Source organism: Protopterus annectens, chromosome 2.part2, assembly GCF_019279795.1.
Source record: "Protopterus annectens isolate FY-2018-M chromosome 2.part2, PAN1.0, whole genome shotgun sequence".
Lineage (NCBI taxonomy): Eukaryota > Metazoa > Chordata > Ceratodontiformes > Protopteridae > Protopterus > Protopterus annectens.
Genome location: NC_056730.1, coordinates 506983122 through 507008326, shown reverse-complemented (window position 1 = coordinate 507008326; position 25205 = coordinate 506983122). Strand labels below are relative to the sequence as shown.

Below are 25205 nucleotides of genomic sequence, written 5' to 3'. Positions count from 1 at the left end.
CATAGCTTTGCAGACTAGACTTGTTAAGCTTATGGGGCGGTAATTACCAGGGTCCGTGAGGCGCCACCTTTGTGGAGTGGGACCACAGTTGCCGTCGCCACTCCTTGGGCACGTATCCTGTGGTAAGGCTGAGATTAAACAGCTGCCTTATGTGCGGGTTTAATTCCTCATTTAGCTCGTGTAGCACACAGCCGGGGACACCATCCGGTCCCATTGATGCTGTGTTTTAGCTTTAGAGAGAGCAGCTTTCACCTGCGCATTTGAGATGTCCGGGAGGCTACACTCGGCTGGGATAGTTATCTCTCCTTTAGGGGGGGAGAGGGGGGTGAAGTTTGCACTGAACCTGTCTGCCAGTATGTTGGCAATGTCTGTGGGTTCAGTGATTTTGTATCATTTTGGACTAATTCTGAGCATATCTGTGAGTTTCCACCCAGGTTCCTAACATAGCTGAAAAAGGCCTTATGATTGTCCTTTGAATCCATGGCAATTTTTCTCTCAAAACTGGCCTTAGTTGATTTTATGAGTGCTCGTATTTTTTACTAATAATGATCAGGGTGACTTCCCTTTTATGGATTTTGTTCTATCATGTAATAGCTTTCTCCTCTTATTGTAAAGTTTGTTAATGGCTGGGGTCCACCAGACTGGACGTTTGCCCTTTGTGGAAAGAGTCTTGGTTTTATTTGGGATTGCCTGATCCATGCAGTCCTGGAGGTGTTCATAGAAGGCATTTGTAAGGGCTTCCGCAGCTTGGGTTGTGGTTTCCTCTGACTCAGGGGCCTTGAAGGATACCACACCAGTCTTGAGTAGTGTGAAGTTTGCTTTAGAGAAGTTCTTCACTATGGTCTTTTTGTTTGGGGTGGGGCGGGATGTGGATTTCCAGTGAGATTAGTTTATGATCAGATCTCACCAATGAGGGATATACTTCCGTGTGGAGCATTTTGTCCCCATGTTTGTGACAATGAGATCTAGTATATTTTCTCCTCTCGTGGGAACAGTGACTAGCTGTTCCATGGCATTTGAATTTATGAACTCCAGGAACCGTTGGGCTAGAAAGTTAGGGCTTGAGTAATGTTCCCAGTCTATATTCGGGTAGTTGAAGTCACCCAATATGATGGTGTTTGGAGATACATTTATACCCTCCAGTGTCTTCAGGAAGGCTGTGTGGGGTTCCTGAGTTTGAGAGGGTGGCCTGTAGCATGCTACAATTTGTAGAGCAGTTTTGCCTATTGTTAGTTGCACCTGGATGGTTTCGAGCTTCATGCGTTGCCACCAACCTGGAGGTGTGAGTATCCTTTATGAATATGGATACACCCCTCCTTTTGTGGAGTGGTCCGGGTTTTGGGGCGGAACGCATGATATGAGGTAAAACCTAATAGTGCCGGGTGCTCTCAGGAGCCTTGAACCAGGTTTCAGTTACAGCACAGACATCGATGTTCTCCATACTGAGAAGGGCCTCGAGTGCGTGCATTTTGAGATTTAGACTTCTGGCATTGAGCAGCATTACCCTCAATTTCTTCCCATTTTGTTTTCTAGGGTGGTAGGTTTAGAATTTGAGCCTTGCCTAAAAAGGCACTATGGGGTGGCAAGAGCCTTAGCCAATATCCGGAATCCCAGGGGTGACAGGTGCAAGCCGTCCCTTGCGAGCAGCGTGGCTTGTCAAGCATGTCATCCCAGGCAGACAGACACTGGATCCCCTTTGAATGACACCAGACATTAAGCCAATTGTTAAAGCTGATCATCTTGTCTCTATATTGTGGCATCATTCTTGGTGAAGGAAGGATACTGCTCAGGGTTAGGGTCATACCTGCCTGGGCTACATAATCAGAGAGCTCCTCTATGTCTCTTTTCATGCAGTCCAGGGAGGTACGTCTCAGGTCGTTCACACCAGCATGGACAATGACTGTGTCATATTTGTACTTGCTGTGGGTGACCAGTGCTTGTGTTATGTGGCGGATTCTAGCGCCCGATAGGCAGCTTACTGTGACCCTCTCCTTGTTCAGCCTGGTGAGTGGGACGTCAGTGTGTCTGACTATGGAGTCACCTATGACAAGTATGTTTGGTGTTGTATTTGGCCTTAAGGGCTGTGACTGCTTTGCACACTGCTTTTGTGGTTTATGTGTTGCTTGTGGGGTGTCTTGAGGTAGCAGTTGTTTGGGTGTCTGCTTTGGAGGCCTCTGCTGTTTAGGTAAATTTTTACTCAGAGCCTCCGAGTATGTCTTTGTGTGTTTATGTGTTTGATTCAGTGGAGTGGTAGCATTATGTGAGGCTGGTTTTGTGGTGTGTGTAGTTGCCTTCTCCTCCTGTCTGGTCTTGCCAGTCCTGAGTTGAGAGAGCTCAGCCTCCAGTTTGGCTAAATAGCTGCATCTCTCTCAAGTATTTGTGTTATGTGGGAGGAGGAGAGGGTTGTCTGTGTACATGAGGCAGTTATAACATTGCCTCAAGATTCCCAGATTCACCAGCTGGACCGGAGAGGAGATTGACAACTGACCTTTGGACATGCTAGAATAATATTGGGAAATCCTTAATTGAAAACAAGGGCCAGTGGGGAGTGAGGGTGTAGTGCTTTTAATTTTTAGTGCTGACTTATATAATTGCTTTAGTGAGCAAGTGCCAGGTAACTTGAGTGCAATGTGATACAAGTAACTAAATGCAAAACGACAAACAGTAACTTTCTTTCAAGTGAAACAAGGAAATAAGTACAGTAAGCAATGCAGATATCACTAGTGATCCACAGAAGCGCTGAGAAGTTGCGTATTAGGTGAATTAGCTTCCAGGGAAATAACAAGCAAACAAACAACAATTATATAAACAAAGCTAGATTCAGTAGGCCTGGATCTAGTCTATGCTAGAGCAAACAAGGTGAACCAATTTCAGTAAGATACAGTTCAAATATTCAGGCACTATAAACCTTTAACCAGAAAATTCCCAGCTCAGAAGGGCAGAGTCCAGCCTCTTCTCCCACAAGAGTGCAGTCCACGAACCTTCTTAATGTAAAATAACTGGCCTGAAGCCCAAGTGCCTAAACCAGAACTAATACACTTGGACACTGGGCTCTCAATCAGCAGTTCCCAACTTAGAAGGATGAAAGCTACCTGTCCTGCCACCACAGTGCTTGCCACAAACCTTCCTAATGTAAAACAACTGGTCTGAAGCCCAAGTGCTTAATCCAAAAGACTTGAATGATAGCTACACTTTAATCAAGTTACAACCAAGCAGTAATAAATACCATTGAATACTTTAGAGAATGTCTGGATTAGTGCTCAAGTTACACAAACAAAGCTAGATCCAGCAGGCCCGAATCCAGTCTATGCCACAGCAAACAAGGCGCACCAACTTCAGTAAGAAACAGTTCAGATATGCATGCACTATAAGCCTTTAACCAGAAATTCCCAGCTCAGAAGGGCAGAGTCCAGCCTCTCCTCCCACAAGAGTGCAGACCACGAACCCTCTTAATGTAAAATAACTGGCTTGAAAGCCCAAGTGCTTAAACCAGAATTAATACACTTTTAGAATAACAGACACTGAGCCCTCAATCAGCAGTTCTCAACCTAGAAGGATGTAAGCTACCTGTTCTGCCACAACAGTGCAGACCACAAACCTCTCAGTGCAAAACAACTAACTGGTCCGAAGCCCAAGTGTTTAAACCAAAAGGCTTAGAATGAGTTACACCAAGCAGTAATAAATACAATTGAGTATTTTAAGATGATGCAAAAGTAAAAAGAAGTAGGTAAAAACACAAGTACAGTAAAAGCAGATGAAATTTTTTTTTTTTTTTTTTTTTCTGAACAAGTGCTGAGATCAAAGAAACAGATTTGAGTGCTGAAACTAGAAAACTGGCTAGTTATAAGAAATAAACAAGCTAGAAGGCTTCCCTCGAACACAGAAGGGCTTGGGGGCTCAGAAGCCTACAAATAGTCTGTACCACTTAACAAGAAAGGTAGGAAATAAGCTTAATTTCCTATTTCCCAGATGCTCTCTTTGTACACAGTAGGAGTGCCTGAAATCAGAATATGATCTCACTGCACTCAGTTGAGTGAGCAAATGAGATGGGCCCAGAGGCAGGCTGAGGGGCGGGCAGTTTCAATGCCACTAAGATTAACACCAAAACAAAAACCGGGTGGGTGGGAATAACTGAAGAGCAGAATAACCAGTTAAAAATTCCTTCAACACTCCTTCATACACAGTTTAAATCAATTTAAATACTGTATTTTTTTAAAAAAAAAGTGCATAAAAGGTACTTAAATTCTCTTATACGTCCAGTTGAATATAACCAAGTTCTTAGCTTGCCAAGCTGAAGTTTTAAAGCAGGAATTATTTCACATGCACCAGTTTAAATATGCAAGGACAGGAAATCACTGAATGTGGCTACCCCCACACCTGTAATTACTAGCAAATAACAAAATTCAGCCAACACTAGCTTTTAGTTCAAGTTACTGAAGAGCAGAATAACCAGTTAAAAATTCCTTCAACACTCCTTCATACACAGTTTAAATCAATTTAAATACTGTATTTTTAAAAAAAGTGCATAAAAAGGTACTTAAATTCTCTTATCGTCCAGTTGAATATAACCAAGTTCTTAGCTTGCCAAGCTGAAGTTTTAAAGCAGGAATTATTTCACATGCACCAGTTTAAATATGCAAGGACAGGAAATCACTGAATGTGGCTACCCCCACACCTGTAATTACTAGCAAATAACAAAATTCAGCCAACACTAGCTTTTAGTTCAAGTTACTGAAGAGCAGAATAACCAGTTAAAAATTCCTTCAACACTCCTTCATACACAGTTTAAATCAATTTAAATACTGTATTTTTTAAAAGAAAAAGTGCATAAAAAGGTACTTAAATTCTCTTATACGTCCAGTTGAATATAACCAAGTTCTTAGCTTGCCAAGCTGAAGTTTTAAAGCCAACACTTGGGAAAAGGACATCATGTATGTGGCTGGGGCAGGGATTTTATTATACAAGGGGAATGGAACCTTAACTAGATGAAGCAATCACAAAGCTGTAGATGTTACTACATTGCAGCGTCAGCTCCCACTCCAACCCTCCACCCCCCCTGCTGTTGAACCTTAAGTAGCCTGCCTCTAATCATCATTTCACTCCCCAGTAACCCAAAGCACAAGTGGGGGCCCATTCCCTTCCCCAGAAGGGTGAATTTGGGAGTCTAAGAAGTCTGCTTTATTGTCTCACAAAAGGTCATTAATTGTCACCTGCAGTGCCAGTAACTCCTTCTTGCATACACCTGTCACAGCTCAGCTGTTACTAAAGAAATCATTGTGATGCCAAGCTTTTCTGTTACTACAGCAGAAAGCCTCTAAGCAGCAGTCAAGGCTTCATACCTCTGCACTACAGAGCTGCCCCTAAAAACAAAAGTTCTATGGTACTTTTAAAATTATGAAAATTTACAATTGTTCACTGGCACAAAGGAGGCGTTCCCATGTGCAAACGTTAATGACACAAGTTCAATTAGCAAGTTGGCTACCACAGGAATAGTTTCATAGTTTAGTACTAGGCTATCTGCCCTGGGGCATTTGCAAGCCTAGCCCTAGAGATGTGGCTTTCACCACCCCATGTAGTGGTACTAAGGTGTACAGAATAAATTTAGAATACTGTGCCTTTGTCTAGTAGTGACACATTGAAGACCCCCTTACTTATTAAAATTAGTTTACTGTGCCTCTGTCAAGTAGCGACACAGGGGTGACCCCCGGGGTAAACCTACGATCTCCCATCCACTCGTCAAGATTTCTCTTGAAGAGAGTCAGTGAGGGGCTCTGCCTAACATGAACTGGGATTCTGTTCCAGAGTATGGGAAGCCTCTGAGTTATGAATCTGTCCCTCCAGCATGTTCTATTCATGTTTGTACTGAGGTTTAAATCTTTGGCTCTCGTGGTTCTTATGGATTTGGATTTTTTGAGGTGGAGCATGTCCATCAATTCCTGGTTGGACATGGCCTTGTACGTCAGGCACAGATCACCTCTGAGCAGGCGGTATGCTACTGAATAGAGCTGGAGTTTCTTTAGCCTGGCAGCATATGACATATGTTGGAGACCCTTGATCCTCTTGGTGAGGTATGTCTGGGGTCTCTCCAGCTGTTGTAAGTGCCGGGTGAGGTACATACCAAATGGGGCATTGTACTCAATCATGGGCCTGATAAGGAAGAGTACAGGGGCACGATGACCTCCATTGATCTGGATGTGAACCCCTTCGTGATAAGGTGGGCAAGGTAGAAAGTCTTTCTAACCACTTTGGCAACGTGGGTGTCAAATGAGAGGTCACTATCAACTTAGTTCCCCAGGTCTCTGATTAATTTTTCCGTACTCAGTAGGTTACTATCTATGTGATAATTTGTGGGTACTTTGTTTTTCTCAAAGGGGATGACTATACATTTCTTGGCATTCAGTTTAAGGCCATGATTCCAGCACCAACTGTCCCGTTTTGGTGAGGCCTTTCTGTAGGATGTATGTGTCAGCTGGTGTATCGACTATGGCGCCTAGTTTGCAGTCATCTGCGAACTTTGTCAGCTACAACCCTTCCATGTTTGCTTTCACATCTGAGAAGTAAATGACGAACAAGAGGGGTCCCAGGACAGAGCCCTGTGTGACACCACTTGTGACTGGCTTTGAGTCTGACATGGCTCCCGCAATTTTGACTTTATGGGTTCTGTTCTTTAGCCAGTTTGCAACCCATCTTGTGACATATGGATTTACATTTAAGCTGTTTAGCTTATCTATGATCCCTGAGTGGGGTATTGTGTCAAAGGCTTTAGCCAAGTCCAGGTAGGCTGTATGGACTGCCTTGCCCTCATCAATGGCTCTAGTGACTGTTTCGAAAAAGTCAACCAGGTTCAAAAGGCAGGATCTGCCCTTTACAAAGCTGAACTGGGTGGGATCAAGTGTCTGTAGGTCCCCAATGTCATTGTTTATGAGTTCCATAATAATTCTTTCCATAGCTTTGCAGACCAGGCTGGTTAAGCTTATGGGGCGGTAGTTCCCAGGGTCTGAGTGGAGCCTCCCTTGTGGAGTGGGACCACTGTTGCTGTACGCCAGTGTTCAGGTACATATCCTGTAGTAAGGCTAAGGTTAAATAACATTTTTATATGCGGGTTTAGCTCCTCTTGGAGTTCACGTATCACGCAGCCGGGGATACCATCAGTTCCCATAGATGCTGTGTTTTTTGCTTTGCTGAGGGCAGTTCTCACCTGGACATCAGAGATGACAGGGAGGTTACATTCAGCTGGGATGAGTATTTCTTCTTTTGCAGGTGAGGGAGGGGAGAAATTTGCACTGAACCTGTCTGCCAGAATGTTGACAATATCTGTGGGTTTGGTAAATTTTTTGTCGTTGTGTACTAACTCTGAGCATACCTGAGGGTTTCCGCCCAGGTTTCTAACATAACTGAAGAATGCCTTGTGGTTATCTTTAGTGTCCTTGGCAATTTTTCTCTCAAAGTTGGCCTTGGATGTTTTTATGAGAGAACGTAGCTTTCTACTAGTGCTGATCAGAGATGCCTTCCCTTTATGGGATTTTGCTCTGTCTTGCAGTAGCTTCCTTCTTTTGTTATACAATTTGTTTATGGCTGGGGTCCACCAGACAGGACGCTTTCCTTTGGTGGAGAGGGTCTTGGTTTTATTTGGGATTGCACAATCCATGCATTCTTGGAGATGTCCGTAGAAAGCATTTGTGTAGGATTCAGCATTGTGGGATGTGGTTTCCATTGGCCCTGTGGGCTTAAATGATACCATCTCAGTCTTAAGAAGTGTAAAGTCGGCTTTTGAGAAGTTTCTCACTGCAGTCTTTTGTGCTGGGGGTGGAGGTGGTAAATGTATATCCAGGGTGATTAGTTTGTGGTCAGATCTCACCAGTGAGGGGAATACTTCCGGTGTGGAGCATTTTGTCCCCATGTTTGTGATGATCAGGTCTAGTATATTATCCCCCCTTGTGGGAGAGGTGACTAGCTGCTCCATTGCATTTGAGTTTATGAATTCCAGGAACCTTTGGGCTAGGGTGTTAGGGCTAGAATAGTGCACCCAGTCTATGTTAGGGTAGTTGAAGTCTCCCAATATGATGGTATTTGGTGAGACATTCATATCTTCCAATGTCTTCAGGAAGGCTGAGTGGGGTTCTTGAGATTGGGAGGGTGGTCTGTAACATGCAACTAGTTGTATAGCAGTTTTGCCTACGGTTAGCTGCACCTGGATGGTCTCCGATGCTTCATGAGTTGCCACTAACCTGGAGGTGTGGGTATCCTTGATGAATATGGACACTCCCCCTCCCTTTGTGGTTCGGCCCGGGTTTTGGGGCCAAAAAGCATGATACGAGGTAAAGCCTGGTAGCGCTGGGGTGCTCTCAGGAGCCTTGAACCAGGTTTCAGTTACTGCACAGACATCGATGTTCTCCTTACTGAGGAGTGCTCCGAGAGCCTGCATCTTGAGATTTAGACTTCTGGCGTTGAGCAGCATTACCCTTAATTTTTTTCCATTTTTGTTTTCTAAGGAGGTGGGTTCGTCTTTTGAGCCTTGCCTAAAAAAGGCACTATGGGGGTGGCAAGAGCCTTAGCCAATATCCGGAAGCCCAGTGGTGACAGGTGCAAGCCGTCCCTTGCGAAGCAGCGTGGCTTGTCCAGCATGTCATCCCAAGCAGACAGACATTGGATCCCCCTAGAATGACACCAGTAATTGAGCCAATTATTAAAGCTGATCATCTTGTCTTTGTATTGTGGCATCATTCTTGGTGAGGGCAAGATGCTGCTCAGGGTCAGGGTCATACCAGCCTGGGCTACATAATCAGAGAGCTCCTCTATGTCTCTTTTCATGTAGTCCAAGGAGGTACGTCTCAGGTCATTCACGCCGGCATGGACAATGATGGTGAAGTATGGGACAGGACTGGAATGTTCTTGCCAACTCTCTTCCTCTGTGCAGGAGGCTAAAGCCTGGAGGTTTGCTCCTAACTGTCTGATAGCCCCCTGACAAAGTCAGTGGTCTCTAAGGCTCTAGCTCTAACAGAAATAAATGACAGAGCACTAGCAGGTCAGCAGCAGCAGACAGTGAAAAAGCATGGAAGTGTGCACACATGAACTGTAATGACTTCACTGCATGCTAAGCAGAAAAGACTGAGATTAAGGGAAGCCTAAATGAAAAAATCTCCAAACCTTCAGGACACACTGCAATCGAGCCCATCTCCAGTCAAGGTTTTGTAGACCGAAGAGGGACAATGGGTCTCCACTGATGTCAGATAGGAAGAGACAGAAATAACTACAATGCCAAGAAATAAACAAATGCCAATCAGTTAATATAAAAATGATAACTCTACCACATAATTTTACTTTTATGCTGACTTTTACAAGTGCTGTAACAGCTGTCTTCTGCATGCTGTCTGTAGGAAGACTAGCATTCATAACCAGGAATGCTTCATTTAACAGAAAGATTGGTTGTACTTTCTATCACAATTTGCATTTGCTGGTAGCCTGTAATTCTGTTCAATTACGATGGGGATCTCCCCCGAGCCTCCAACAAATATTTATGTAGCCTCATACAGGTAACCTGTAAATGGTTCATCTCCCAGGCCCATGCTTACATTTATCAAGGGTATCAGAACTTGTCAGAGATTTGGAATGCATGGCTAGACTTAAAAAAGACCCTTGTAGTCATTAGCCTAGTAAACACCCATAAACCTATACCTCTCGACTGTTCAGATTTTTGCCTTGTATTTTTCCCCTTTATAAAATATGTGGTTTTCTGACAATTTACTGACTGAAGTCACTAAATAATGATAGACATTTGAATTTCAGAGTCATATACCTCAAAAATGCATGTTGATGCAACACCTGTTATTCTAACAATTTTTAAATTTATAAAGGCAATATTTAGGATATGTCCCTATTTTGGGGCTTTTGACTGCTGCATCACTTTGGCTTTTTCCAGATTTACTGAGCTAGGAGACAGAGAGGCAACTGTAGCCTCCTAACATTTGTGGGAAATCAAAGGGGAGCAGACACCAGTCTCTTTACAGAATCTAAAGCACAAGAAACACTGATCCATATACTTCATTTATCTTTGTTTACCAATAAAGTCACATAAATGGCACGTTTACCATTCTAGATCTTGAATGCACACACAGACAGATCTTTAATAATGTCCTCAAGCCACAAACTAGAATGTACTACCAAAACCCAGACTGTCAAAAGGCTGAAAAATACGGACAGGTACGCACACGGGACCCAACCAAACTGTGATTTTTTTTTTTTTTTTTTTTTTGCATTTTATCTATTAACTTAGTAAGTAAAGTGACGCAATAACTAAAAGTGTTGGTTCTTCATGTAAGAAATACCCTGACTTCTGCACTAAGAGGTTGTGTTTTGTGATGTACCGCCCACGAAAACAAACTACAATAGCACCCGTTTAGCTTTCATACATCTTTAAAAAAGGACTAACCTCTCCATATACACTGACAAACTTCACAAAGTTCATACCTCCCCATGATTTCAATGTACACAACAGCTGGTGCAGTTTTTTCCACCACATCCGCTATGAAGTTATAACGATAGCGGGGACTATCGGGTCTAACCGGCACAGCTGCCAACACAGTTGGTAACAAACGTGACAGAAAGCCCTCGGTTTCTTTTTTCTGTTTTCCATGCTCTCTTCGGTTTAAAAGAAAAAGTCCAGTTCCAGTTCCCAACAGTCCAAGTAATGCAACAGACAAATTTCTTTGTTCCACCACTCTTGCGTGTCCTTTCTCCCTGCGACCGGTGTCACCATCCGTCCGTCCAGTGGCCAGCGCCCGTGATAAAACCTTCTGGTGCACACACCGAGGCAATGCAGGGACCTGAGCTAAAGGTGGAAGAAAGAGGAATCGCACTACCGAGTACCCAAACGGCGCTGACATGTTAAAACAAAAGCGAAAATAAAATCAACTTTATTTACAGACCAAAACTGTAGAAAATTATGAAAGCATTCCCCTGAATCCCTAATGTTATGTTGGTGAGATAAACAGTGGTTAAAATACAGAATATGCCACTGAAACACCCACCACCACATCCACACTAAGATTGTAGGGAGGAGTAAGCACAACCCCCAAAACAAGAACGATTGTCGCCTACAAACGGAAGTCTCGTAAGCTCCATATTGTGGATGTCAATTTGTAGTATCAGTTTCAATAAGTCCCTGTTTATATGGTCACCGCACTACCTTCTAGTCGTTCACTGTTTTATAAGTTGTAGACAATTTGTAGTGGACGTTAAAAAAATAGAAAAAAAATGAACAAAAAGTAGTATCAGTGTCGTCTCACAAGATTGCACTTTAAAGGTGTCCCTGAAACGTTTAATGTCATTGTGGCATTAAAAAAGGTGCATCCGCCTTCACTATACTCTAGCTTAAAGGGACAATCCCAGGGATTTTTTGTTTTGATTCTGATCTTTGTTTACATTTTCAGTCTGGCTTTCTGGGCATGTCCCAACTTTGCCTGCAGGGGATGGGGGAGGGCGCTTACAGGAACCTTCAGAGGTGTTAGGCAGATTCCTTCTCAAATTGCAGTTGTACTCACAACAGCCCTCAGTCATTCATTAGTTTCAACTGTCCTTTTTATCCTCAGAGAAACTAGCTTTTCAGGAATGTTATGATCTGACTTGCTAATACCCTGCAGGAAAGCATCTGAGCAGTGCAATGTGCAAAGTTAAAACATTGGTAAACAGAGTTTTCAGTTAATTTCACTTCATGTTTTATTTTGTGCTGAATTCAAAATGCTAGCTATCTACAATGATTTTATGAGACAAATGCCCTAGCTTCTGTAGAACGTGTCTAAAAGATGCAAGTTTCAAATAGTAGTAGAAACAGTTGTTTCTTTTTCATGTTTAAACTGACCTCTGAATACTAGCCAAATGTGATGGTTTTCTTACCTGATAATTGCTCTGTAAAAAGGCATACTTCTTCTAAAGGGTTCGCACATGAGTAGACAGTCTTCAGTTCCTTTTGTTTTATAGTCTACATTGCTCATATAAACTCGCTAGAATAACACAGTTTGTGTTATTGTGCATTTTCTGAAGGTTAAGAAGTCTGAGCTCAAATATATGTCATTATTTAGTGACTTTGATCTTCACTGATTTGGAGGAAAACTGCAAATTTTATGAAGAACAGACCAGAAACATCAGATGAAAATTTGAGCATTCTGCAAAAATCTGGACAGTTGAGAGGTATGAGTCACACTCAACCATTCCTTTAATTTCATATTTTATTGTGTGCTGCTCTCATGCATTTCCTGCTATACATACTACATGCTACATACTACATGTTGGTGATTTATTGGTTGCACTGTATGATATGCTCTTAAGCAGTTTTATTTCTCTTTCTACCTTACAACTGTATGCATTATTTGTACTTGATTCCACTGTTATCTGTAGATAGGGTTGCCAGATTTCCTTGTAGCTAAAACCGGACTAAGGTCACGCCCCTCGCATCACCCATAACCCCACCCATTCCCACCCACTCTCCCACCAATGCCACGCCCATTTTTGTGACATCACTGTGACATCAGCTGATGGGAACGCCCTCTTTTTCTGTTCTGGATGCCTGCTTTCAGCCGATTTACTATGCTTTTCTGTAAAAAAAGCATAGCAAATCAGCCAATTGTAACAAACACTGATAGTCTGTTTCTTTTCACAATAGACTGTATTCCTTACCAGAACATGCGTATTTAGTAACGGACGGAGAATCTGTGTATAAGCTTATTTTTATTTAGTAAGGAAGTTGTAAACTGTGAAACAAAAGTCATCTCAAGGAGCATACATACCTCAAGAGCTATTGAGAACACTGTCCATTTTTTTTACTTCAAATTAATTTGGTTGCTGCATTGTTATTAGGATTTTATAGTCTACCACACTTAAAATGACAGATAACAAAGCTGGTTGATCAGGGTGGAACCCATTTAAGGTGTGCCTTTTGAAGTCTCTTGAGTGTATCATTGTGCCTCAGATATTTGAGAACGCCTGCTGGATTAGAAAGGTGCATTCTTTATATTAGCTTGCTAAAACTTTGAGGAAAAAAAGTTCTGAAGAAGGAAGCATGGCTGCAAATCCTGCAACCCAAAATATATACAGCAATGCATCTCCGTTGCCATCTGGACCTAAAGTTATTACGTCTTTCCCAGATGTTCTTATGTTGCCAGAACTTGTAAGTAGAACACCACAAATGCAGTGAAGTGATGTAATATTATTCATGTATATGTCTGTAATACATTGAACAATGTCCGTTTTATTGTTGCTGCTTCTACTGTAATTTGTGAATATATCATTACTTTATAGCAGTTTATTTGTGGGATGACTCTGATAGAGGCAGAAGTTTTGTCTGTGGAGAAATTAGATCACACATCTGTTAGGGAAAAATAAAGAAAACGGTTGTAATATAAACGTTGTAAATCTGACATAACACAAATGTTTAATTAGTTTCTTGGGGTAAGAAAATTCTGTAGTTCTTTGAAATGTAATTCAATATAACGTAAATACAATGCAATGCAAACTGAATGTTTGTCTGACCAGGGCAAATAGCACGATTTAAATTTTTTAATTGCCTATTTCGTGTTAAGTACTATAGCACTATATGGAAAGTAAGATGTTAAGTTCTACTTACTACTAACATGTTTTAGTGGTCGCTGGAAATTTATATTTATAAAGTAAAATTGCTATCCCACCTTTTTTATTGAGTTTACATGGACTCGGTACATACCCAGTCCTGATAGTTGTGTTTGACTAATTCAGGTTTGTTTTCTGTGTAACAATTTTGGCTATTTGTACTATATTTAATCTCTAGAGTCATAAGGCATTTGTGACTTTAAAGTGATTGCTTATGTTTTGGTAAATGACCTGAGCACAGTAAGTGGGCAAAGTGTAATGGGTGTGTCTACATCAGCCCCTACTGGGCAGACTTAGAAAATGTAAGTGAGAAACTGATTTTCACGTCCCAGGAGCATACATGGATTTATTCACAATCATGCAGCATCGAATCAATGCATGTACTTCTCTTTACAGCGGCCAGGATCACTTGTCATTTGGTACTATAATATCGACACAACGGACATTTGAAAACGCACTATGTATGATGAATACTTTTCATTTTTACTTTTCTAGTGATCCCTCAGAATTGACTGGTGGAATAAACTATTTATAATAAGTTATTCTTGTTTGGCTTCGTTGGGTTCAGGATGTATATTCGAAGACCCTAAATGCGATCTTTGGAATAGAAATTATATTTGTACATGGAAATTAGTTAACGTCAATTTTCTGGTTTGTGTCATAACGTGCCTTTGAAAAGAGTAATGCAGCACAAAGTACGTTGTGGGTTATGGTATTGCTTGCTGATTAGACAATATCCTAGTAGTTACTGACTTTGCCTTTTGCTAGCCTAGCCTGGAGTAGTCAACTTAAAGGGAAAAGAAGAGAGAACACGGGCAGCGGCAGTAATTTGCACTGTGTGTGTCTGCTGCTAACTGAATTTGCGTTATGTTTCAGTTTTATTTACTTTTCAGTCCTCCTTGACTCGGATGACTCCTGACTGTACAAAAAAAAAAAAAAAAAAAAAAAAAACCGGACTTCATCAGTCCGGTTTTGATGATTTTTTTTCACCGGACATTTTCATTGAAAACCGGATAGTCCGGTCAAAAACCGGACAGCTGGCAACCCTATCTGTAGACAAGTAACTGAAATGATAGTGTGTTTTCTTTTGTCATCATTCTGTCTGTATTGCCTGAGTGGCTAATTCCCTGTTTGACAATCCTTAGATGACACTTTTCCAACTGTTGTTGCTGTTCCAAGTTACTCACAAGAAGGCAATGTCACAGCAGTGACACAAGTAGTATTCTACCCTCTTCACTACCTCATACTCTAATACCTTGCCTTTCATGGCTAATCAACACAAGGTAGATAATTTTCCTTGTATGTGTGTTGTATCCTGACTTCATATACTGCTTTTGCACATTTATATAGTGTCACTGTAGGGCTGCCTCATCTCCTGTTGCCAAAGTGGGATTTTTGTATGAAAGTGTGAAATTTTGTAGGACAAACCACACCTACAACCAGTGCAAAGGACTGGACTTCAGTTTACTGCTAAAATAAAAGCTCTTTTTTTTTTTTTAGAATTTGATTTATTTATGCTGTTTCATATAATATTTATGTGTTACAAAGACACGATAATGGATTTATGCATGTATTGAAGGAAATGTAGAAACATTTCTGTCCTAAAATTCTCATTCTCAGCAAATTCTTGTGGGATCAGTAAAGTATTTCTGATTCTGATATTTGACATTTTTGATGTTTTTGCACAGGACACAACTGCCCATGCAGTGGCTGTCCTGCATAAAGTGGGACATGTGATAACCCTGTATTACTGACATTACTGAAGATCAGCACACACTGGAAATCTGTTCTCTAAAATAATGCTGGTCAGTGCTGCAATATAGCAAAAGCAATGTCTTTCGGCTTTTCCTGGTTAGGGGTCACCACAGCAGAACTCCAGTCCGCTAATGACTGGCAGTGGAATTTTACTGTGCCAAGTTGCCAGCCCAATGCCCAACCTTCAGGGAAGGACCCCCATTCATGCACGCACCTACCTGCATGTCTTTAAACGTCACTCAACCACGGGGAGGACATGCAGACTCCACACAGAAGGCTCTCCAGCCGAGAATCAAACAGGAGAACCTCTTGCTGTGAGGCAAAACCAACCGCTGCACCACTGTGCTGCAATATAACTATTTCTTAATACTGTACTACCTGTCATTGTCTAGATCAAAACTTCTCTTTTCAATACAAGGGTTACATTCTCATTTTGTTATAGGGGATATTATACATGATGGTCCGTCTGTCTTTTGACTGGATAACTGAGATTATACAACATTATATTCTATAATCAAGTGTCAATAACTGCATAAATAAATAATAAATGTACTTGAGACCATGTAGCTATGCTCTAATACACATGGTATTCCTGATCATACTATGTCATGCTTGTCATCCTTTTGATTATCACTCTCTGCTACAAAACAATTGTCATGTGCTTCATCAGCTTGTTAGCTTTGTCTAGCACTGATTATTTTTGGGCTATGCATAATATTTATTTATTTATTTCCAGTTTGATTACCGGGGAAGTCCACTGGGCCCAGAGAGCCAGTTTTCAGTGGAGGCCCAGGGAGAAAACCTCCATGAAATAGATTACAGTAAAGATAGCAGTCCAATAAAAATAAAATAAAAGTACAGGTCCAAATGTGAGGTGTCATGGAATAAAGTTGTGAACCCCCCACATTATTTATTTATTAGCTATCTAGACCACTATATATCCATTTCTAAGCCATTTGTTCTTGTTTTGGCATTATGAAAAGGACACCCTACACTATCACAAGCCAACCAACAGTTTCAGCCTCAGCTGTGTATCCCCCCTGCATTTCTAGAGTGTATACCTTAGAGACACCTTTAAGTGATCTGTATTACTCCAGCAAAGTGAATTACATATTGGGGTGGCATCCTGGAATTTTGCTCCAATCAAATTAAGTAATTCCTGTCAAAGAGAAACAGTCAGCTGTACTTTGAGATCTGTTAAATCTCAAAGTTCTGCATGTCTACTGTTGTGAGTGTCTAGATATGCTACGTGAAGCAACGTCATGTCAGCCCCTTGTACCCATACCCTCATCCATTGAATTCTTCCCTCTCTGCTGGAAAAATCCTATGCTTTGAAGACATCTCTTAAAGGTATCATCAGTTTTACTTTATAACCCCTCTGTATGCTCTCCAGGCAAATCCATCATGTAATGGTAGTCTGTTCACTACCCACGGTAGTTGGGTTAATTTCCCATTAATGGCATTGCAGTACAGCACAAGAGAGCTATACACTCCTGAATCTGCCACCCTTCAAATGATATGTTAAACTGAGGTCCCATTTGCCAAAGAGGTGTTAGCTCAGATGGATGCAAGGATCTTCTGTGTTTGTTGAAAATAGCAGTGGAAATTCATTGCTAAGCTGCAGTATCTACACCATTTTGAATGTATATAGTTTGAACTATGTTTCGACTTTCTGTATGAGTGGTGGTAAAATCTGTACATTAACATTTTCTGCTGGTGAGACCATGTATTTCTACAACATATACTGTATAAATTTGGGTACAGCAGATTTTGCTCAGCTTGTAGGTTTCATTTTCAGTTACTTCTGGGTCAAGTTTAATCAAAATCAATAGTATATATCTACGCATGTGAATATTACATAGTGTGGAAGTTCTTGCCATATGATATGTCAAATTGTCACTAAATTGAACAGGCATAAAAGTAAATACCATTGATATAAATAGAGCACTTTGTACATAGTCTAAATAATAATGCTTCTTAAAAACACACCGATATATTTTTGTAGTAGATAGAAAGGTTTAGTTAATGAGCATTTATTGTATTACAGGTGGGCTTTGGGTCTGTTAGAGAAGCTGGTATCTTAATGATGTGGGAGTTTGGACATGGAATTGTGGTTTGTAGGATTGTGCTACAAAAAAGAAAACCTTCCAGAATGAAGCTTAGATGTTTTCCATTAGGAAGTCGTAAAAGAAGAAAGATGATGAAAAGCACCTTTGCATTGTAACAAAACTGGTTTGAGAGACTTTTTTTGTGGACTAATAGAAATAGCCCTTTGTGTAGTTCTATTGCTTCAGTGTATACAGAGTCTTCACCAATTTTTTTTTTCTCTTCAATAAAGATTCATTACTTTATGGAATAGTGGTCTCTGTTGCAGTATTTTACACCAATGTGAGTATGTGTGGTAACCACCCAACTTCTACTTCTGTGTAACTGTTCTGTTTATAGTCTTTGCAACTGTCAGAAATTTTCAAGAGAGTAAATTCATGCTAACTCTAATAGGGAAAAATACAGGGATAAATCCCTTCACCAACAGTGGTATCCACAATCCTTCATAGTGGCCCAACAGTTGTAGCAGAATTTATAAGATGTAATGAGCTTTTACTCATGAAAAGTATAATTTCAACTAAATGTTTCCTGCTGAAAACCATCCACCATCACTAAATAGATCAACTTAAAAATGAAAATTGCCACTGAAGTGGTGCAGACAGATAAATCCTTAACTACAGCCCAGCTGCCCTGCTCAAGTGGCATAAAGGGATAAAGCCCTAACCATGGCTCAGCTCACCTGTGTTTGATTAGTGGCTTGGGTGACAGAGAGCAAAAGGGAGGGATGAGAATGCCCATCCTGGGAGGGAGGGTGCTCATTGATGATGCTTCATAAGGTGAGGTTTGGTCAATACAGGAGAGTTGTCCCCAAATATAGTCAATGAGCATGGGGAAGGGGAAAGGGAAAGCAGGTAGGGCATATAAAAAGAAACTCACCAGGAAGGAAGCAGAAATGGCAGAGCTCCCAGGGATGGGGATGGGGGAAAGCAGGTAGGGCTTATAAAAAGAAACTCACCAGGAAGTAAGCACAGATGGCAGAGCTCCCAGGGATGGGGGAAAGGGAAAGCAGGTAGGGCATATAAAAAGAAACTCACCAGGAAGGAAGCACAGATGGCAGAGCTCCCAGGGATGGGGATGGGGAAAGGGAAAGCAGGTAGGGCATATAAAAAGAAACTCACCAGAAAGGAAGCACAGATGGCAGAGCTCCCAGGGATGGGGATGGGGAAAGGGAAAGCAGGTAGGGCTTATAAAAAGAAACTCACCAGGAAGGAAGCACAGATGGCAGAGCTCACAGGGATGGGGATGGGGAAAGCAGGTAGGGCTTATAAAAGGAACTCACCAGGAAGGAAGCACAGATGGCAGAGCTCCCAGGGATGGGGATGGGGAAAGGGAAAGCAGGTAGGGCTTATAAAAAGAAACTCACCAGGAAGGAAGCACAGATGGCAGAGCTCCCAGGGATGGGGATGGGGAAAGGGAAAGCAGGTAGGGCTTATAAAAAGAAACTCACCAGGAAGGAAGCACAGATGGCAGAGCTCCCAGGGATGGGGATGGGAAAAGGGAAAGCAGGTAGGGCTTATAAAAAGAAACTCACCAGGAAGGAAGCACAGATGGCAGAGCTCCCAGGGATGGGGATGGGGAAAGGGAAAGCAGGTAGGGCTTATAAAAAGAAACTCACCAGGAAGGAAGCACAGAAGACAGAGCTCCCAGGGATGGGGAAAGGGAAAGCAGGTAGGGCTTATAAAAAGAAACTAACCAAGAAGGAAGCACAGATGGCAGAGCTCCGAGGGATGGGGATGGGGAAAGGGAAAGCAGGTAGGGCTTATAAAAGGAACTCACCAGGAAGGAAGCACAGATGGCAGAGCTCACAGGGATGGGGATGGGGAAAGGGAAAGCAGGTAGGGCTTATACAAAGAAACTCACCAGGAAGGAAGCACAGATGGCAGAGCTCCCAGGGATGGGGATGGGGAAAGGGAAAGCAGGTAGGGCTTATAAAAAGAAACTCACCAGGAAGGAAGCACAGAAGACAGAGCTCCCAGGGATGGGGAAAGGGAAAGCAGGTAGGGCTTATAAAAATAAACTCACCAGGAAGTAAGCACAGATGGCAGAGCTCCCAGGGATGGGGATGGGGAAAGCAGGTAGGGCTTATAAAAAGAAACTCACCAGGAAGTAAGCACAGATGGCAGAGCTCCCAGGGGTGGGGATGGGGAAAAGAGAAAGCAGGTAGGGCTTATAAAAGAAACTCACCAGGAAGTAAGCACAGATGGCAGAGCTCCCAGGGATGGGGATGGGGAAAGGGAAAGCAGGTAGGGCATATAAAAAGAAACTCACCAGGAAGGAAGCACAGATGGCAGAGCTCCCAGGGATGAGGATGGGGAAAAGGGAAAGCAGGTGGGCATATAAAAAGAAACTCACCAGGAAGGAAGCACAGATGGCAGAGCTCCTGGGGTACCTTTAGGATCCATGACTGTATTCACAAAATGTGCTCCCATGTTTGCCAACCTAGTACTCCTATATTGGGAGGAGAATTTTATTTTTTCCTCAAGATTTATGTCCAACATTTTGCTCTATAACAAATGTTTGGACAATATTTTGATTCTTTGGAAAGGGGATGAGTGGGAAGCCAAGGAGTTTCTAGAATTTCTTAACAGTACAACTTCTTTTTTTAGATTCACCAGTTTTAGGCACCAGAGTGAAATCAATTACCTTGACATACATTTAAATTATGATGGGGTGACCCTTGAAAGTAATATTTACAGAAAGGAAACTTTCTCTAATTCTATGCTTCATTTTAATAGCCATCACCCTTACCATCAGAAGAAAGGCATCATCAAAGGTCAAATGGTAAGGTTGTCTAGATTGGTGAGCAACTATGACACTTCAAACATGAGTTGTTTAAACTAGTTGGGATGTTGCTAGATAGGGGCTATCCCCTCAAACTAAGATTAAACATGAGATATTGAAGAAGAGGGACACATTGTACCAGCCAATGTTACGTGCTGGAATACCTGAGAAGTCTATTAACAAACAAATGATAACAATGCCACTATGGTTCTATGATTTAATCATTTTGCCCAAGAAATAGTCTTGGCTATTAACAACGCATGGCAATTGGGTCTCAAGGATACACACAGGAATATACTTGGTTCCAAACCCAGGATAGTGTTCAGTAGGGGGAGGAATGTTAAAAACATTATGAAGAATTCTACTTGTAACAATTACATGTCTAGACTGTACAAGTGTCTGACATGCAGGACCTGTAAGTTTATTAATGATGGCCCTTATGTGTCTATCCCTGGTAACAACTGTACATTAAGCTGCCCGGGCAGGTGTAGCTGTAACACTAGTATGTTAGTATATGTAGAAACATGTACTAGTTGCACAAGTTTCTGTGTGGGCAAAACCACATGGAGGCTCAGGGAAAGAATATCTGAACATGTAAGGGCTATCAGGACGAAGAATGTTCACAATGCAGTATACAGGCATAGTACAACTTGTACTAATTTTAACAAATTCATCTTTTATCTAATTGATAAAGTAACTTGGAATGAGAGAGGGGGCAATTTGAAATTAAAAGTGGAAAATCTTGAGACCAGGTGGCAACTTACACTTAATGCCCCCCCCCCCAGGTTTGAATGACAGCATTGCCATTCTTCCAATTTTAAAAGAAAAAGCAAGTGTTATTTAGGATACTTCTTAAATACATCTTAACAATATATACATATATCAATAGGATCAATGTCATTTGTTTTAGGTTGGATTTATATATATATATATATATATATATATATATATATATATATATATACATACACATTTCTGTTATTTTTATCATTCAGTTTTTTATTGATATTGTGCCTTTAAACATTTGCAACCAGTAATTGACTACATCATTCTTAGTTTTTCTGAGTGGATTGGTCAGTTTGTTAGGTCATTAAGCTATTTAATTGTGTATGTACTTCCCACTGTTACTCTGATGAAGCCATGGATGAAGCGCTTAGTCTTTGGGACGTACTGTCTGTGTTTTTTGTACCAGTGTACCATTAAATTGGTGTCTTTTCATCTGAGTTTGTTTTTTTTTATTTTCACTTATTAGTGATTTGCTTCGTTTGAAGTTCGCATCAGTTGTGTTGGTTGAGAAATGAGATTATTGATAAGTGAGATTTTCCAGAGATGACCTTCACCTGTCACCACTGGGTTTCCAGATCCTGGACAAGGCTCTCACCTCCCCATTGTGCCTTTTTGGCAATGTCCCAAAGACAAACCTTCCAACATAAAAGATCTGTCTAAAAGCAAATTGAATGTTATGCTGCTTAACGCTAGGAGTCTTAACTTGAAAATGGGCTTACTGGAGGCCCTCCTTGCACTAGAAGATGCTGATGTCTGTGCTGTTAGGAAAACTTGGTTCCGGGCTATGAACAGCACCCCTAAAATTACCAGGCTATACCTCATTCCACAAATTCTGACCCAAAATGAGGTCAGGACGACTAAGGGTGGTGGAGTCTCTATCTTCATTAAGGACAGGCACACCTCCAGAGTAGGTTGCCAGCATGAGCCACTGGCACTACTCCAGGTACAGCTGATAGTTGGCAAGACACCCATCCAAGTTATAGCTAGCTATAGACCATCCTCCCTGACTCAGGACACCCACTCCTCTTACCTGGATCTATTTGACTCCATCAAGGTACCTCCTAACACCCTGATCCTTGGTGACTTCAACTATCCCACTATAGACTGGGTAAACTATTCTTGCACTAATGTACTCTCTCAACAATTTCTTGATTTCACCAATTCTAATGCACTGCACCAGGTCATCTCATCCCCCACAAGGGGAGAAAACATTCTGGACATGGTTCTCACCAACATAGGCAACTGCTGCTCCACTACCATAGTATGTTCTTCCCTGGTCAGATCAAATCATTGGACTGTCTCATTCAAAGTTTTAATTGCACTCAAACCCCCCAGCCATAATCAAGCTAAAAAATTTCTCAAAAGCTGACTACAAACTCCTAAGCGAGGGTAACTGTAGCTTCACAACACCGCCTCCCCCAGGGGATGCAGACAAATATGCTGACAACAGTACAGAATACAAGCACCTGTACAACTGCATGGACTCGGCCATACCCAATAGAACTAAAACCTGCTCAAGGGCACACAAACCTGTTTGGTGGACATCCTCTAAGAACAGACTTTACAACAAAAGGAAGAAACTGATGTCCAAGGGTAAAAAGGAACAAACTTCAAATTGGAAAAACTCTATCCTTAGCCTCAACAAGCAAATTAGATCACTACTGAAAACCTCCAAGGCCAATTGTGAATCTAAACTAGCCTCCACATCAAAGGGAAACCATAAAGTCTTCATCAGCTATGTCAGGAACCTCCATGGCAAAGGCCAGGTTTGTTCCGAATTAGTACTTAAAAGTATCACTTACACTGATCCTGTAATCAATTTTCAGTCATTAACCATTCACCATAAAGGTCAAAAACACAAGCAGACACACCCGTCAGCTCTGACAAATTTGGGGTAACACATATAATTTGTTCTCAAACTCTTGTTCCATCCCTCCTAAATCTGGAAATTATTTTGAGTGAAAAGCACCCACTAAAGAGTACCTTTTCCCTAAATATTTTCTCTTTGTCCAGACTTCCAAGGTAAAAGTTGAAAGACATGACACATACATACACACAGGCTGTGCTAACACATATACATTTATTTCCCACATTAGGAATGGGAAACTTTTTCCCTTTTGTCTGACTCCAACTTGTAACAGAAAAAAATGTTTATTGCAGTCCTTTGCAAAAATGGTTTACTCATGCACTCAACAAAACAAACAACATTTCACCAATTGTCTAATCAATACAAAGGCTCTATTGCCATGGATATGAACTTTGCCACTACGTCTGTTACCAGCTTGGTGGATATGGGCATCCTGAGGTAATGTAGAAATTGCCTCATATTTACAGACAACCAGTTAATTATTTAACAAATTGATATGGTATGCAAGAGATGTATTTATACGTCACTGTATATAAAGTTGTCACATAAAACCACTTCTAATGTCAATAAGTTTGTCAGTAGTATACACAGTGCACTGATCACACACAATTCAAAGCAGAAACATAGACCCATATATGATGAGACATTTAAATGTAACCTACCTAAACCCCAAAGACCTCCTTGGTGAAGTACAGATAACTCCCTCCCTCAACAACCCTGAATTCACACTGTCTGTTATATCTGGTCGACTTCTTTGAGACAGTCACCAAAGCCATGGACGAGGGGAAGATGGTGCACACCGCCTACCTTGACCTGGCCAAGGCCTTCAACACTATTCCCCACTCGGGCATAGTAGACAAACGCTCTCAACTAAGTATCAATCCATATGTTATCAGATGGGTAGCAAACTGGCTCAGTGATAGAACCCACCTAATCATAATAAGGGAAACCAACTCAAGCAGATGACCCGTAATGAGCGGCATACCACAGGGATCAGTCTTGGGGCCTCTGTTATTCAGGATATACTTCTCTGAGGTGCAGGCCAAAACCAGTGTGCTATGGCTGACCAAGTTTGCAAATGACTGCAAGCTGGGTGTGGTCATCAATTCCCCAAGTGATGTGGATGGCCTCCAAGAGGGTCTCACCCAAACATATGACTGGTTCCAGAAACATGGCCTCAAGCTGAATGCCAAAACATGCATCATTATCCCCTTTGGGGAGAGTGATGTCCCCACCTGGGCAGCCAAGTGCTCTGGATTATGCAAAATGCTCTGCATTCAACGATAAGTGAAGCCACTGTTCCACTATTCCATAATGAACAGCTTCGGCTCCACAACATGGGTTTTCATTGGTTTGTATACCTCAATTACTGCCAATCAGCATCACAGTATACAAACCAATCAAATAGGTATGCCACTGTTCTACACCGAACAGCATTGGCTGTGCTACACAGTTTTTGATTGGCTTGTATTCTGCAATTACAGTCAATCACCACCGCAGTATATGAACCAATCAAATAACTGTTCGTGAGATCTATCCTTTCAGAGGAATTGGTACAAAACAGGATACACTTTTGCATCTACTTAACAAGTTTTGCAAGGGCTCCACAATACGGTTACTCATTCTTAATCGTGTTGTCTTTCATGTTGTCTTTCATGGTGCAATCTCACTGAGCTATGTTTCTGCAGAGAGCAGTGGAGGAAGGCATTATCTGTAAAATCACTAGTTCACATCTTTCTGTGAGGGACCCGGGCAAACAATATCTATATCTGTTGCCGAAAATTCATAAGAGCCTAAATTAGCCCCCAGGGAGACCCATAGTCTCTGGAATTGGTTCTTTGACTGAACCTCTGTCGGCATATTTACCCAATATTTACAACCTCTGTTAGCGCTCATTCGGGCTAGAATTAAAGATACTACCCAATTCCTACAAATTATATCGGATTCCCAACTTGAACGCAATTGGCTTATGTGCACCCTTGATGTGAAATCCTTATATATCAGTATACCACACTGGGCAGGGTTGCAAACTTTGGATCACTGGTTGAACAGAGCTGGGTTGTATACACTGGGATTCAATACACTCCTCACTTGTATTACTGAGCACGTCCTAACCAAAAATGTTTTTTCAAGGGAGTTGTTACTGGCAAACCCAGGGGACAGCTATGGTGGCCTCATTTGCCCCCATTTATGCAGATCTTTTTATGGGTTATATAGAAGAAGAACTAATTTACAATGAGGCCCATAATATATACTTGCCACAAATCGACATATGGAGGAAAATGCAAAT

At 41.6% G+C, this 25205-nt stretch overlaps 1 protein-coding gene across 1 annotated transcript in view; it reads right to left on the bottom strand.

The window, feature by feature from the left end:
• The window catches only part of HTRA2 (HtrA serine peptidase 2), a 578743-nt gene extending 567625 nt beyond the window's left edge, over positions 1–11118 (bottom strand). Inside the window, exon 1 of the mRNA XM_044063975.1 lies at positions 10468–11118. Within this exon, the coding sequence (XP_043919910.1) occupies positions 10468–10883 (416 nt within the window). The 5' untranslated portion in view covers positions 10884–11118. The remainder of the gene's footprint in view (positions 1–10467) is intronic.
• Positions 11119–25205: the final 14087 nt, after the last annotated feature.